General features: G+C 36.7%; 1 protein-coding gene across 2 annotated transcripts; it reads left to right on the top strand.

The window, feature by feature from the left end:
* The first annotated feature begins 74 nt into the window (after positions 1 to 74).
* zmp:0000000912 (interferon-induced very large GTPase 1) lies at positions 75 to 13338 on the top strand. Of its 2 annotated transcripts, none has more exons than XM_052133163.1 (6): positions 75 to 266; positions 1882 to 1962; positions 2080 to 2184; positions 2755 to 2793; positions 3990 to 4024; positions 7210 to 13338. In XM_052133163.1, exons 2-6 carry the CDS (start codon positions 1959 to 1961, stop codon positions 11944 to 11946), a joined length of 4920 nt encoding a protein of 1639 aa, XP_051989123.1. In that variant the 5' UTR covers positions 75 to 266; positions 1882 to 1958; the 3' UTR covers positions 11947 to 13338. The 2 variants fall into 2 exon arrangements, with proteins under 2 accessions (XP_051989123.1, XP_051989124.1); XM_052133164.1 differs by having other exon boundaries at positions 2097 to 2184.
* Positions 13339 to 16308: the final 2970 nt, after the last annotated feature.

Consider the following 16308-nt stretch of genomic DNA (forward strand, 5'->3'; position numbering starts at 1 on the left):
GCGTCATTACCACTGTATTTCTGATCATTATCATTACAAGGACATTTATAAATACTACAAGAAATTTTAGAACTTTCAATCATATATTTTATTTATTTGTTTACATGTGTTACCCTCAAAATAAGCAGAATGGAAGAGAGAGCTCAGATTTTCTTTGTTTTGTTTACACATTTTTTTTATTTACATATGGGTGTGGTTAAGAGATAGGTGCAATAATACACTGAACCAAGAAGATCTCAGATCTGGCTACATGCGGAACACATTCTGTAAGTGTTTAATTTGCTAGAATATTATATATATTTATAACAATAATCTGGTCATACTTTGCATCAATTTAATCTGCTGAACTAATTGGGCAATTGCTGTCTCTATGGTTTTTAAGAGCTTGATGTATGTTTTTATAACCAAAGTTCATTGTCAGTAATTCAAAATGTAAGTTGAGGCTTCATTTCCTTGTGTTTATGAAACGAGTGGTGGGGAAAGTCAATAAAATAACTTTTTAAAAATGTTGTTAGGACTATTAATCAAGCAGCCATTGCTTTGAATATGATTTTTTTTTTATTTTTATTATTATTATTTTTATTGTGCATATATTGATAACTTGACGGTAACCAGATATAGCACACATACGTCTCAGAGATGTCGGTTTAAGAGTTTAATCTGTAAATTATCTTATTTTAATGAACATCTGCTAAATATCTTAAAAAAGATCAGATTTGAGAACATTCTAAATCATAAACATCATCAGAAATCATAATAAATCTGCTGAATGTCTTATTGACATCAGAAAGGAAATGTCTTGCAGATATGTCTTCCAGATGTAAACACACATCAAATAGACATCTGCGGGATGTACGTGTGCTATCAGGGAAGTGTTTAGTTTGGTGGCTCTAAATATTAACTTGGGCAATCCAGAGGTCTAAAGACAAAAACTCCTCAAATCAGGGAGCTTTAATGACTGTATATATTTGATTGTGTTTAATGTTTTAAGCTGTCATTAGTCCTGTCTTGTGTTGTTTGTCACTTTATTTTCTGATTATTTCCTTTTGAGAAATGCAGAGTGAGCAGGAAATGTGTTCTGTATTACTCTGCCCTTTGTTGAGATTCAATGCAGAGAATTTGAATCACTCACTTATGTCCATCTCAGACAAAAGTGTAAAAATGTTCCCATAACAAGGTAAAAAAAACTTAATAACACCAAAGCAGTCATTGCATGGCCTTTAAAAAAAAAAAAAAATTCTTTACACAAAACTGTAAGACTTTCTTCTGTGGAGCACAAAAGGAGTTAGGCAGAATGTTCGCCTCAGTCACCATTCACTTTCATGGTATGTTAAAAGATGCAGTGAAAGTGGGGGCCTGGGTAGCTCAGCAAGTAAAGACGCTGACTATCACAACTAAACTTGAGTCATGCGTTTGAATCCAGTGCATGCTGAGTGACTCCTGTCAGGCTTCCTAAGCAACCAATTGGCCCGGTTGCTAGGGTGGGTACAGTCATATTGGATTAACCTCCTCATGGTCACTATTATGTGGTTCTCGCTCTTGGTGGGGCATGTGGATGCAGCAGAGAATAATACTGAAGCCTCCACATGCACTAGGTCTCCGCGGTAACACGCTCAACAAGCCATGTGATAAAATCCACGGATTGACAGTCATCCTCCGTCACCCGGATTGAGGCGAGTCACAACACCACCACGAGGACTTAGAGCACACTGGGAATTGGGCATACCAAATTGGGGAGAAATAAGAAACAAGAGTAAGAATTTCAGTTCACACTAAAAGACATCTCCACAATACAATGATCAGACCAGGCTATTTATACATTCAAGTCAGGCATGAAATATTTGAATTTGCATTAAACCTTGTCTCGTTATCAACACACAGGCAGCATGTTCTCTGGCTATTGACACATCAGTATCCTGATTTTGGTGGCAAAATGGAATAACCTTAACTTAAACATCATGGGTGAGCAAACAAACCCAAAATAATCATCTTCTGTAAAATTCAGTAAACAGCATATATATACAGTACAGTATGTGTCTTTGTATGTGCAAAGCTAAAGGATGATATTTCATGGAACAGGTTCTTATTTCTCAAAGGATGAGAATAAAGGCGATAGAGAAAATCCTGCTCATGGACATGAAGCTGGAAAAAGAAAAAGAAAGGGTAGTGAGTCATTCCAAGAGAGTAAGTGGAATTTAACTTTGTTATATAATCTGTTTTATTTCATCTCAGGGAACAGGGCCTAGAGAATATTATTTGATCTGATAGAGATCATTTTGAACTTTGTCGAAAATGAAACTGAAAATTAAGAAACTGTATAGTTGTTCAGACTATATTTTGTATTTATATGGCTAATATTATAAGTGAACCTCAACGAACATTTAAAAATAATAATAATAAAAAAAGGCATGTCATGAACCCTTTAAATAAAACAAATGGATACAAAAATGCATAAATAAAAAAAAAACCATTAAAGGATAATTACACCACACTAAAAAGCAGCAGGGAAAATCAGGACCAGATTTAATTTCAGTAATACTGTTGCTTATTTCTGTTGAGCTGGGTTCAATGGCATGATCAAGGGTTTGATTTCCAAGGAACACACAAACTGATAAAATGTACCTTGAATGCATAGTAAGTCGCTTTGGATATAAGCATCTGCCAAATGCATAAATATAAATGTATTTTATTATAAAAGCTGTTTTTGAACAGTATATTCTATGTAATTTTTTTTATTTGTTTGAACTGTTCCAGCAAACAACAAAAAACAAAGAAGTGACTCAGCAACAGGAAGTAAGTGCAACCAAACGACTAAACATCTGATACCTTTTTCCGATAGTCTATGGATCATTTTTATTGTAAAGCTTAGTTGTTTTAACCTTTTCTGTCCCAATAACATGCTTTAGAATGCTTTATGCTATGCGGTAAAATTCCTACATAGAAGGGCTGGGTATTGATACAGTTTTCCCGATTTGATTCAATTCCTATTCCGATTCACAAGATTTTGATTTGCTTTGATTCGATTCCGTAAAGGATTGATTTGTTGATTGATTCATGCTGGTAATACAGGGGACCTTTTAAAAGTACATTACAAAAATATTAATTTTACAAATTTTAATATTTTCGGAAGGAAATTGGTACTTTAATTCACCATAGTGGCATTCAACTGATCACAAATAATAGTCAGGACATTACTGAAGTAAAAAAAACAGCACCATCACTATTTAAAAAAAGTTATTTATGATCAAATCTACAGACCCCATTTCCAGCAGCCATCACTCCAACACCTTATCCTTCAGTAATCATGCTAAATTGATCATTTGTACTAGAAAAACTCTTGCTGTTATATCAAACACAGCTGAAAGATATTTGATTCGTTAAATGAAGATTAACATTGTCTTTGTGTTTGTTTTTGAGTTGCCACAGTATGCAATAGACTAGGTCAAAAATAGCAAAAAGGCAATAGAAATAGCAACAAAAAAAAACATTTCAAGTAATTGTACTTTTACTGGAGCATAGTTTTTGGCTACTCTACCCACAGCTGAAATTAAATGTTTCTTTTTTTTTTTTTATCAGCAACTGACTGTAAAGAACAGAAAAAATATTAAAAGAGACATTATCCAGTGACAAATGTATTGTGTGGATCTCGTCTTTGGACACGCATTACACAAAACGAGTCAAACTTTTACTTTCAATTTGCAGTGAAAAGATCTTGGCGCTGAACTTCTTCCACACTATCCTACATAATCACTGATGAGTGAAATTGATACATTTTTAGTCACGTAGTGTGAAATTTGTTTGCATATGTGAGGGATTTACTCATATTGTAGAGTGTTGAGCAGAGTAAAAGTTTCATCATGGGATTAAAAAATCGTTATTGTGATCGTTCAATATGAAGATTACGATGCATCTGAAAATCTATATTTTTACCCAGTCCTATTGCATAAACAAACTTTTGATTTTTCCTCTATTGTGGCTTTTATTTTTAGGTTGTACTTTTCAGATGAAACCTGCTGATAATCAGGTAACACATTTTAATATGCACAGTATATACATTGAAGATTAAAGAAAACTTAAACTCTGACAGCCTGTCAGAAAACAGAGGATTGTGATGGTAGCATATAAACAAGCTAAGATGTCAACACACCAATAAGCACAAAAACACTTACTACACACAAACGACAAAATGATATAGACCAATTTTCTATTGAAAATGTTTGCTCCATCTGCCATCTTGGACAGACTGACAAGGGGCGGGCTTTGGACTACAATTGCAGAACATGACAAGACTTGGTTGAAGCTGGAGGATTATTAAAAATAACTCAAGGAGCCAAATAGCAAAAATAGAATACAAAGTCCAAAAAACAAAAGAAATAAGAAGGCAAGACAGGCACTTCAAAACTAGGGCAGAGGTCCTCCAAACTAATAATCATAAGACATTTTACAAAAACAAACAAAGGAGCTGGAAAAAACCAGGAGACCAAATATTAGCTAGACAGATGACACATGACAACCTGGCAGCCTAATTCCACTAACTTGTTTGAGACAGCCTTCTTGTTACCTCATAGCCATTCCAAGCACTTCACTGTCTTCACAATTAAAAGATGGATCAGCTTCTGCTATATATAAAAGCATAAATTTAGTTCACAAAACGGACAACAGTACATCCCATCTAAACTTCTGCCGCAGGCTCAAAACTCACTTCTTTCAGCTACACTTTTAGTAATTAAAATATCATGTGTTGGCTTGTTTTTGTCTTTGGTTTAATTGTATTTGTATTACGGTTGTTTACTTCTTGTTGGTAACTGTGCAGCAAGCACTTCTTTTACTGGAAGGCATTTCTTTGAATTGTCTGCTTACCTTACAATCTGTTGATCACAACAGTCTCACATCAAGCTAAATCATTATTTGTAAGTTACTCTTGATAAGAGCATCTGCTAAATGCTGTTAATGTAATGGAATGCAATGTAATGCCATTGATGTTAAAAAAAGGTATCTAGTAGGTTTTGATATACTGCCAAAGTTCCATTGTCGTTCGGATGCTGTAGAGTCTCATCGTAATAGGTTTTGAGACATAGGGCACTGTTTTCGTTACCACACTAGGCACAACGTCTTCTCTCATTTTCGTGAGAGTGCTAATTCGAAGTACAATATTTGTGCCAGCGCAAAGTGCAAGCAGGCATGTGTTGGAGTGTTTGCACTGTCTGTGGGTGTGTGCGTGCAATATGTGGTGTATTATGTTAATGAAGTGGTGCAAATCGCAAATTGCTAATATCTGGACAAATACATCATTGCGCTAAAACGTTTCAGGCCCATATCTGTTTTCAGCACAAAGTCTAAACTCAATTCCTGCATTTGCAGTTTGGAGATTCCACCAACAGGTGACAGTAAAGTTCATGTCCAAACTCTGAAAATATAGTGAAACATCCAATAATGTCCCTAATAATCACTGTGATTGAGGCAGGACAGATGACAGCACACGTTGACCGATCACATTTCAGATTCACCCCCGTGCAGTTACAGATGTGACCACATTTCAGATCCACCCACGTGCAGTTACAGGTGTGACGAGGCAGGCAAAGAATGAGTTTCTAAGTGCAGCTTTAATAAAATAAACAAGAAAACTCAGAGTAAAGAAAAACACAGGGAACCTAGCACAGAGCATAACAAAACACGCAAGAACTGACAAATAAACAGGGAAAAAAAGGGCTTAAATACACAAGGGAAAACAAGGAACACCTGGGGAAACAATCAGGGAATGAGAAACAATCAGGGAAAACCAATCATAAAATGAAACTACAAAGAACTACAAAACCCTAACAGGAAATAAACAAGAACTTCAACATAAAAGCACAAAAACAAAAAACAACAGGGAATATGTGACAATAGGCTGCATTTATGTCAGTGAATTACAAACAGTAAATTACAAATATAAATTGGAAGGCATTCATACATTTAACATAAGACAATAAGTATTTACATGACACTGGACTATAAGATTCCATGAGCTAAGCTCAGATAGTTACGTGTTTTTTTGGGGAATATGCTTGTTGGGGTGTAGAATACTACATGGCAGTATTGTGTGCCTTTTATTGTGTGTAGGCAATGTGTAAATCCTGGTGTTAAAGACACTGGTCGAGCTCTTGAGAGACGAGCATTCATGAACTTATCATTTAGCATTTTTCCATGATGACTAAGTTGCTCAAACCCAAGCACCCAGTTAGTGCTCACTCTCTCGGCTTTCACGAATGCCTATTCCTTTACAGTGTAGGTCTGTGCTCCTCTAGTCTTGTGAATGTATGGTTATTTTCTGTATTTTCCACCATCTCATTTAAAACCATGCCTTTCTAAATGGGAGCAAGCAATTTCAAAGTCAGCAAGTTTGTGCATGTAGGGCTGTCAGATAAATCAGGCTAATTGATGAGAAAAATAGCACAGTTGCAATAAACATGGAGCTTTTTGAAGAACTAATAATAAAGAATTTAGTATAATTCAGACTAATTCCTTTGAACAATTTACAGCAGTAAAATGTTGTTATGTCTCACGGCATTGCGAAAGAACAGACGACGGTACAGGTTGACCAGTCAGAAGAATCAGGGCCACCCACATGTGCGAATCAAATATCCAAGCCGTAATTTAATATTTCACCTTGTTCTATTTATTTTTAAATAGAAAATAAAATGATCAAAATGTACACTAGTTGTATAGAAACAGATTCACTGTCATCGAAATATGCCTGACATTCAACAAGGATGCAGTCCATATTTCTGTTCTTCTAATTCATTGCATACAGCCCATTTACACTACCAACTTATTAATGCTATGTCTTTGTTTATATCACTGGTGCTTGAGGAAATGGACTATACTTGTATACTGTAATAGGACACTGTGGAAGAACTGGAGTAGAACCTCCGAATTAAATTGCACTTGACCAAGCCCATTAGCACTTTTCACACGCAATTTCTCCAAACCCACTTGCTCATAGACTTAGTGGATGCTTGCATGAAAATACCAAAACGAATTATGACTTATTAGCGCTAACACTCTTAAAATAGGGCCCAGTTGCATATTTGCCAAGTACCATCTAGTACGCACTGTGAGTAAATTGCCTGTATCAGACTATTAAACTGTAAGAAGACACAAATGAAAATAAATTAATTAAATCAAATTCCTATTATGAGAATAAAAAGCTCTTTTATAATTTAACAGGTTAAAGACAATGCTTGTGGAGTAGCAGGACTAAACCAACATGAAGACAAGGACTACATCAAGAGTGAAAACATCAAGCAACTCATCAATAGACTCAATCTCTTGAGCAAGTACCGGAGCAAATTGAAGTCACAAGACTTTCTGCAATTAAATGCACCTTCATTACAGAGGCATGAACCTTGTCAAGAGGGGAACTTGGTTCAAACGTTTATACAAGGACTCCTAAATATGGATTACAGAGCAAGATACATTTCAGTGAAAGAAGAAAAAAGTGAGGAAAGCACACAAAGGAGCATGGTGTCATATAAAGGAGAGGGCAACACTTTTGATAAAATTTTCAAGAGGTCTGCACCTGTTGATGAACTGAGTAAAAGACACCATGTTCACCCAATGGACATTCAGATGGCAGTATTTCTCTTTGCAGACAATTTCCTTCGCCAACTCATGGTAACAAAACTCTCACAGTGTCAGTATGCTCTTCCTCTGCTTGTGCCCAACCCTTTCACTAAAGAGATTGAATTTCCCTTGTGGACCTTTCGCCTAATCAAGAAGAGCTGGAAATTATGTGAAAAAAACATCAGCAAAAACCAGTCAATATACAAGGCAGCAACCCCTATGGTTGCATTTTTCAGGTTTTCAGCAGTTTCTACATCCAAATCTGAATTAATAAACAATCTGATCAATGAACGACATGAAACGTTCTTTCACAGGAACTGCTGTGGAAGTAGCAAATCTCGTCTGTTGATGGACGGAGTGGTTGAGATTGCCTGGTACTGCCCCTCTGGAGATAAAACAGATAAATTCACGGATTGTGTTGCTTTCTGTAATCTACATGGTGATTCACAAGATAATGAGACGCAGCAAAACATTCTGATGAAAGAGTCCTCGATAAATGTGGTTGTTATACCAAATCTTGAACAGACTGACAAATGCATGACAGTGGTGGACCGACTCTTTAACAGCACAAAGCCACTCATTTGCCTTCTGACTGAAAATGACTCAGGTGTCACCGAGGTGCAGAAAGGCAAATACACAATTGGCTTGATACACAGAAATAAATCAGCTGTATCTGAGGAACTCAGAAGAACCATCGTAAAGTGTCTCTCAAAACCGCTGTCATTTTTTAAAGTTGGGAATGTCGTCAATCATCCAGGAATCAGTGTGGATGAGAATGATGATGACTGCAGGAGAGGAAAAGAGACAGCAGAGCAGATGATCAGAATACTGGAGACAAAGGACCCATCTAAAATCAAAGAAACTTTTCTGCCTTGTCAGGGAAAATTGTGGCACGACTGGTGTTTAAAGAACAAAGAACTTCATCGACCTCAAGGGGATAACATTGAAATGCACAATAGCCTAAAACAAACAGAAATGCATCAAATCCGTGAAAAGCAGAGATCTGTAGGTCTCAGTATATTTATGAAGTTGTTTATTCAAACACTTGATTCCAGAAATGCTGATGAGAAGATGTATTTCCTTAAATGGTTAGGGATCCTCCTGGATGAGATTACTTCAGAAGACCTCTCCGCTCTTCATCATGAGTATGATGAAAAGTGGACAAAGGTGTTGGATTTGAAAAAGAAACATGATAAATCTCAGCAGCTGACAGAAGAACAAACACAACTTGAGAAGCTTTCGGAAAAACTGAATGCAGCAACATTTGGCTTGGAACATATTCTACGAGAGATTGGCCAGATATATGAATCGTGTGAATCTGTGAAGAATAAACAGGCTGGATGTCAATTAAATGTAAGTTCTCTCCCACGGTTTGCTGCAGAGCTCATGATCTCTGGATACCCACTGGAACTGATGGATGGTGATGCAGCTCATGTTCCTCTGATTTGGGTTAAAGCTGTTCTAGATGAACTTATCAATATACTAGGAGACCAGAGAGTCTTTGTGTTGTCTGTTTTAGGGATTCAGAGTACTGGGAAATCCACCATGCTAAATGCCATGTTTGGACTGCAGTTTGCAGTCAGTGCAGGTAGGTGCACCAGAGGAGCTTTCATGCAGCTTGTCAAAGTGTCAAAAGAACTGAAGATCCATTTAAACTTTGACTACCTTCTTATCGTTGATACTGAGGGGCTCCGCGCTTTGGAATTGGCTGGCAGGTCAACATTAAATCATGATAACGAAATGGCAACATTTGTGGTCGGCCTTGGAAATATGACCCTGATCAACATCTTTGGTGAGAATCCAGCTGAGATGCAGGACATCCTCCAGATTGTTGTTCAAGCCTTCCTGAGGATGAAGAAGGTACGACTGAATCCTAGCTGCATGTTTGTGCATCAGAATGTTGGAGACATCACAGCAGGTGAGAAGAACATGGTAGGGAAAAGGCGCTTACAGGAGAAACTAGATGAGATGACTCAGCTCGCTGCCAAAGAGGAAGTCTGTAATGCAGAATGTTTCAGTGATGTCATTGGGTTTGATATAAAGAATGATGTGCGGTACTTTTCCCAGCTCTGGGAGGGCAGCCCACCCATGGCTCCACCCAATCAATGCTACAGTAAAAATGTACAGGAGCTTAAGAACGCCATTCTTTCCCGTGCATCACGCTGTAATGGTATTATGCTGGCACAATTCAAAGATCGTATTGGAGATCTCTGGAATGCACTTATGAATGAAAACTTTGTTTTCAGCTTTAAGAATACTTTGGAAATTGTGACATATAGGAAATTAGAGGAGGAGTTTGGAAAGTGGACCTGGAGTCTCAGGAGTGCCATGCTGGAGATTGAAGACAAACTGCATAACAGAATTAACAACAAGCAACTGCATAACATTGAAAAAAGAGACCTAGAAAATGAGATTGCAAATACCAATGAAGAAGTGAAAATCTCCATGGAACATTACTTCGAAAAACACAAAGAGAAGGAGATGTTGATACAATGGAGACCGAAATTTCAAGAGAAAATCAAGCATCTACATGGGGAGCTTTTGAGGGAGGCAAAAAGAAAATTAGATAACATAATCCATCAAAGAGAAGCTCACGCCAAACTTGATGGGGAGAAAACTCTACATGAGCGAAAACTCCTTGAGAAGAGCAAAGAGCTTGCTTTCAGTCTCAAACAAAAAGATCTCAATGAGAATGAATTGAAGAGACATTTTGATTCAGTGTGGAGTAAATGGGTCTCTGATTTGACAGGAGATGTTCCACCTTTTAAAGAAATCAGCATAGAAAATGATATAATTGCATTACTAAATGAAATGCATGAAGAAGCACTTGTACGTGACAGATTAAATAAATTTAGAAATATAAATGAGGTGCTTGATTACACAACTTATGTAAATCCCATCAAAACTTTCTGCAAAAAACCTGTTGCGACTCAACCACTACCACCTGAGGACCAAGAGTCAATTAAACAACTAATGCACAACATCATTCGTCAAACAGAGAACACGGTTAAGTCAAAATCAGTTGCAAAGCTTGGTTACAATCCAAGCTACATTCAAGAAATTGCAGAACTTGTCAAAACGGCTGTAAGAAACCACACATGTAAGTCCACAAAATATGAATTCAAGAAGGAGTTCACAGTGGATTTGACGCTCTTTGTGTGTGAGTTGGCTGGTACGAGGTTTGCAGAACTCCATCAGGTTTTCAGGGAAGCGAATGATCCCTTTATTTACTTGGAGAAAAAGAAACCAGAGTACTACAGTGTGTTTCAGCTATTCTGCAGAGGTGCAACATCTGCTGCAGTATTTGGAGCCTTGATTTGTAGTGAGCTGAAAGAACCCATTCTTCATAGTGTCTATAACAAGACTGCAAAAGACCTGTCAGGAGAGATGCGGACAAATATTCCAGCGTTCAAAGGCAACAGGTCAAACTTGGAGAAACACATTCTGAAAGCTCTGGCAGAAGAGGAGAACTTTAGCAAGTTCACAGAGTACATTCATTATCCCAGGGAACACTTCGAAAATTTCATCGAATGTGAAGTTAAAGCATACATTACAGAGGGGAATTCAAAAGCTCTTACAATGATTAAAGGGAATATAAGGCACAAGGAGCAATGTATTATCACAGCTGCTGAAACAGCAACAGCTGAAGTCTTGGGGAACAGAGGAGATGCAAATATGTGGCTAAAAGTATTTTCATACGGCTTGAAAGATGAGCTTGAGTACAATAAAGAACACCTCACTGGTAATAGCTGTCAGGACATCACTAACTTTGAACTTCTGGAACTGGCTGTTAAAAAAGAACTTCTGCCCATTACAGAAGAGCTGAACAGAATCCTAGAGAAACCCTCTGATATCAAAATGGAAATGTTCAGGGAAAAGCCAGCTGAGATTTTGATAGATTTTTTCTGTCAGTGTTGCTGGGTCCAGTGTCCCTTCTGTAATGCAGTTTGTATCAACACAATGGAGGACCATCCAGGTGATCATATTGTCCCCTTCCATCGCAACTGTGGAATGAATGGAATGATTTACAAAGGAACAACTAATCTAAGCGTGAGTTTTTGCACATCAGCTGTGGCAAGTGATCGTCACTTTTACCCATCCATTGACCCAGATAAAAAAATACCATGGAAATGTTATAGAACAGCAGGCCCCAAGTATGCAAACTGGTGCATCACACCTGATCTCTCAGAGCTGCCATACTGGAAGTGGTTTGTGTGTCGATTTCAGGCTGAGTTGGAAAACTACTATGGTAAAACTTTCGAGAGGTCTGGTGAGATTCCACATGCATGGAGATCCTTCACAAAAGAGGATGCCATTGAGAGTTTGAATAAATACCTGTAATTTGGAAAGTTAAAATAGTATTTTTCCTGTATGTTTCAAATATCATGAATTCTGAAATTACTGGTCTTTCTTTTAATTATTAATATTATTATTATTGTTTTATAAAAACATTTTTGTGAGAGACAGATTCAATTACATAATATGTCATAAGATGTTACTGAAAATAGCTATCAGATATTCTATAGTATAAGCACACATAACAAGAGTCAATGTGTAAGACGAAACAGACTGCTACTGAGTAATAAGGTTTGTTTAAATTAATGACATTCTACCACTAAAACCATGGCAGTCATGTAAAGTAAACAGTGTGTGAAAAGTTGTAAACCTTAAAATGAGATGACCTGTTTTGTTTTGTGTTTTGGGGGGTGGTATGATGAAATGTTAACTGTCAGTAGGAGCAATAGGGCACAACAGTCTGGTTCCGGAAGTAAAAAATGCCATGAATTTCAACGCTAACTTATAAACCTTTAAAGACAGACCTTCCTTGAGCTCTGAGGTTGTTTATCAATGGTATATGCTTCTGTTGAAGCCATCCGTCTGCGTTATTTCAACTGCATTGTTTCAAAATCATCTATAATAGCGGATTAGTTCATCACTCCCATGATGAACTCGTAATCAAGCCTTGTTTATATAAGGCGGCCTTCGTAGGACAAACGGAAACAGAACGTAATATGGTTGCTATGACAGCACGCCACTCTTTAACAAGCGCGAGCGCTTTGAGTGAGAAGGGAACTTTGGAAGGGAATGTATGAGGTATATTTTAGGAGAGTTATAATGATGTAAAGAGAAAAGAAAATAGATTGTACAGGTGTACTTTTAGCCTATAATACTTTATTTTAATTATAAACAATATTTTTTCTATACTTATAATCAACAACCAAAAAACAGTTATTTTATATATTCCCATCGTGTTTTATTCCATTACATCATTCGCAATGCTTCATGGGATTGTAGTTTGTACCCTCGTGAAGGACGGTGAATACACAGCCTTGTACCTTTGTAATATTTGTCTGATTTTCAACATTTTTGCCTCAAAACAACGTTTGTGATGTTGTGATTCACCTCAGAGCTGGTTGGTTTTGTTCATGGCTTACAAATCTTATGGACGATTTTATGCAAAGCCTATGCAAAAATGAATGGGAAAGATACTTCCGGAACTCAGATGCGGAATAAGTAGGCGGAGCAACAAGAGTTGTTAACATTTATCATTTAATAATCAAGAGATATTATAATTGTTGCTTAATATGAACAGATTTAAAAATATTTTAACTGTCTGAAATCACCATGCATTCAGTTAAAATTGTCATTGTGATAAAAACAAAAAACAAAACAAAAAACAAGAGAGTGTATTTACAATTCAGACTCTTTGACTGGAATATGTTATGGTTGATTTTCTTTCCTTCAATAAATTTTGTTTTCAACAAATCCACCTCTTTATGATGTGTACTGGGATTATTAACTTTACTGTCACATAGTACTCCAATGAGAATAATGTACCCTTTTCAAACTAGTAATTTACTGTCGTAACACGGAAAGTGGTTAATTGACATCAGGGCCTTTATATGATTGACTTCGAAGACTCCTGTGATCCAAGTTGACTGTTACTCACTCTCCTACAGTAGAGATTCAGAGGTTGGTATCTCCTTATATAAGAGACCCGGACCACCTGCCTGATATCATTTGATCCTCAGAGGTGCGGTTCTTATGCATAGGTGAATTACGGACCGGGCCAGTGCCCAGGGGCCCTTGACTACCAGGGTCCCATTACTTATTTATTTCCGCTCTTGGGTCCTCATTATCACTATGACAAAATCAGACGGGATCTAGGAGCTTTATACAGCTTTACATTGTGCGTGCCATTGAAGAGATGGGAAGACTATCCCTCAGTCTTGTTTTCATTCCTGTTAAAAATCAAAGATGTAAGGGTAATATAATCAGCGGTGGACGAAGTAATCTTATCCTGTAGTTGAGTAAAAGTACAAACACCCTGATGAAATATTACTCCAGTAAAAGTACAAAAGTACTTGCTTTCAAATGTACTTATGTATCAAAAGTAAAAAAGTGCTGGTGTATTAAAGCCATAGTTCACCCAGAAATGAAAATTCTATCATAATTTACTCACCCTCATACCATCCCAGATATATGACTTTCTTTTTTCTGCAGAACATAAACTAATATCTTTAGATGTATATTTTAGCTCTGTAGGTCCATTAGACTCCAGTGGTTTAATTAATGTCTTCTGAAGAAATATGATAGGTTTGGGTGAGAAACAGATCCATATTTAAGTATTTTTTTTACTATAAATCTCCATTTTCACATTCTTCTATTGTTTTTGACAATTTGCATTCTTCGTGCATATCGCCACCTACAGGGCAGGGAGGACAATTTATAGTAAAAATGGACTGTGCACAGACTGTGATGCTTTGTGTCAGGGTCTCTCCCATTCATCTCCTATGGTCGGTCAATTTTGACCTCGAACAGCAAAGTTGTAAAGGTATATTTCACTCAAAAATTAAAATGCTCTCATTATATACTCACCCTCATGATATCCTAAGTGTGTATGGCTTTCTTTCTTCACCAGAACACATTTGAAGAAAAATAGAAAAATAGCTCAGCTTAGTTGGTCCTTAAAATTAAAGTGGATGGAGATTTCTTAGTTGAAGCTCCAGAAATCACAGTCAGCATAAACGTCATCCATATGACACTAGCTGTTAAATGAATGTCTTCTAAAGTGACACAATCACTTTTGGTGCGAAAAAGATACATATTTAAATAATTTTTCAAATATAAATCATACTTCCGGTCGGCAGCGGTACGCGCGTGTGACGTGATCACATTGGCATTTGAAAAACATGAGAACTGATGCACGGGAGTCAAAGCCAGAAGAGCCGTGCTGTTTACAAGTGAGAAGGAAGAACGCTGTACAGTAGCTTGGTTGATTTTGGTTTAGATCTGTTATTATCTGTTTCTTTACTCACAATGGTGTGTTTACGTGCTGATCCTGGATATCTCAAGTGGAGAATGTAAAATTACCTCGGTATCCATGGCAACACAAATACATCATACGAGAGACCGCTTGGACTCCACTCTCTCCTAAAGTGTTGGAATGTAGTTAATCTTTGGATCTTTTTTCGCACCAAAAGATATCGGATCACTTTAGAAGACATTATTTTAAAAGCTAAAGTCATATGGATGACGTTTATGCTGACTGTCTGTAATTTTTTGGACCCTCAAAAGAGAAATGACCATTCACTTGCATTTTAAGGACACACTGAACTAAGAAACTTTGTCTATTTTTCTTCAAATGTGTTCTTGTAAAGAAAGAAAGCCATACACACCTGGGATATCACGAGGGTGAGTAAATAATGAGAACATTTTTGGGTGAACTATTGCTTTAAAAAAAATGACGACCACTAAGACTCATTGAATTAAGTCCGGTTATTATTTTGGTATGTTCATATTGCATGTCTATGAAAAGTCACAAAGTCTTCTACCACTCAGATTGAGGAAATTATATTTATATAAAAAATAAATACAATGAAATTGGGCAAAAATGACTGAACAGCCCAGGAAGATTAAGTGTTTAAATCTTGTATTAAGTGTATAAGATTCAGCATACAATGACAACATATCTGATCCCTTGATGCTGGGCAGACAGAAGCTGAATTTACAGAATAACACGTGTCAATCCATGTCATAGATATTGAACTAATGTCCCACAACTTTTGCACCTTGATCAGGGTGAGATTTACTTGCACTTCTAACTTTTACTAAAGTCAAGAGCCTTACATTTTTATTATCATTTTCTTTTTCATTGTTTAATGTTTCATTTTCATATGTATTTGTTTTCTCCCTCTTTTGTTACTTCTGTAGAACGGCCTCTAGGTCAAAGAACTGTACAATAGCGAGTTAAAAAGAGTCCTTTCACATCCTATAACATCATAATTTAAAGGAATACATTAGTTAACCCAAAAATAGAAATTCTGTCATTCTGTCACCCTTATGTCTTTTTCCATGGAACACAAAAGGAGATCATTTAGCAGATTGGCCAGGCTGCTCTTTTATACACTCAAAGTGAATAGTAACTGAGACTGTTAAGCTCTTAAAAGGACAAAGGGCACTATAAAAAATAGTCCATATGACTATATTGGTATGCTATATTTCAAGTCATAAATAGCTTAATATATCAGACCAAGTCATTTTCTTTGAAAATCTTTCCTTGCCTACAGGGCTATCCAAAGTGTGAATCAAAATCCTACCTATGTCCCTGGATATTGCATTCAACCTCAACTGACTATATGTGATTATTCAACATAGAAAATACCAGAGACAGAAGATCATTTCAGATTATTCACTACGGGA

Source organism: Xyrauchen texanus, chromosome 8, assembly GCF_025860055.1.
Source record: "Xyrauchen texanus isolate HMW12.3.18 chromosome 8, RBS_HiC_50CHRs, whole genome shotgun sequence".
NCBI lineage: Eukaryota > Metazoa > Chordata > Actinopteri > Cypriniformes > Catostomidae > Xyrauchen > Xyrauchen texanus.

Bases quoted from the DNA above. Each gene is read 5' to 3' on its own strand.
- zmp:0000000912 (XM_052133163.1), top strand. The intron at 2,185-2,754 runs GTAAGTGGAATT...GAACTGTTCCAG, and splicing joins TAGTGAGTCATTCCAAGAGA to CAAACAACAAAAAACAAAGA. The intron at 4,025-7,209 runs GTAACACATTTT...ATAATTTAACAG, and splicing joins TGAAACCTGCTGATAATCAG to GTTAAAGACAATGCTTGTGG.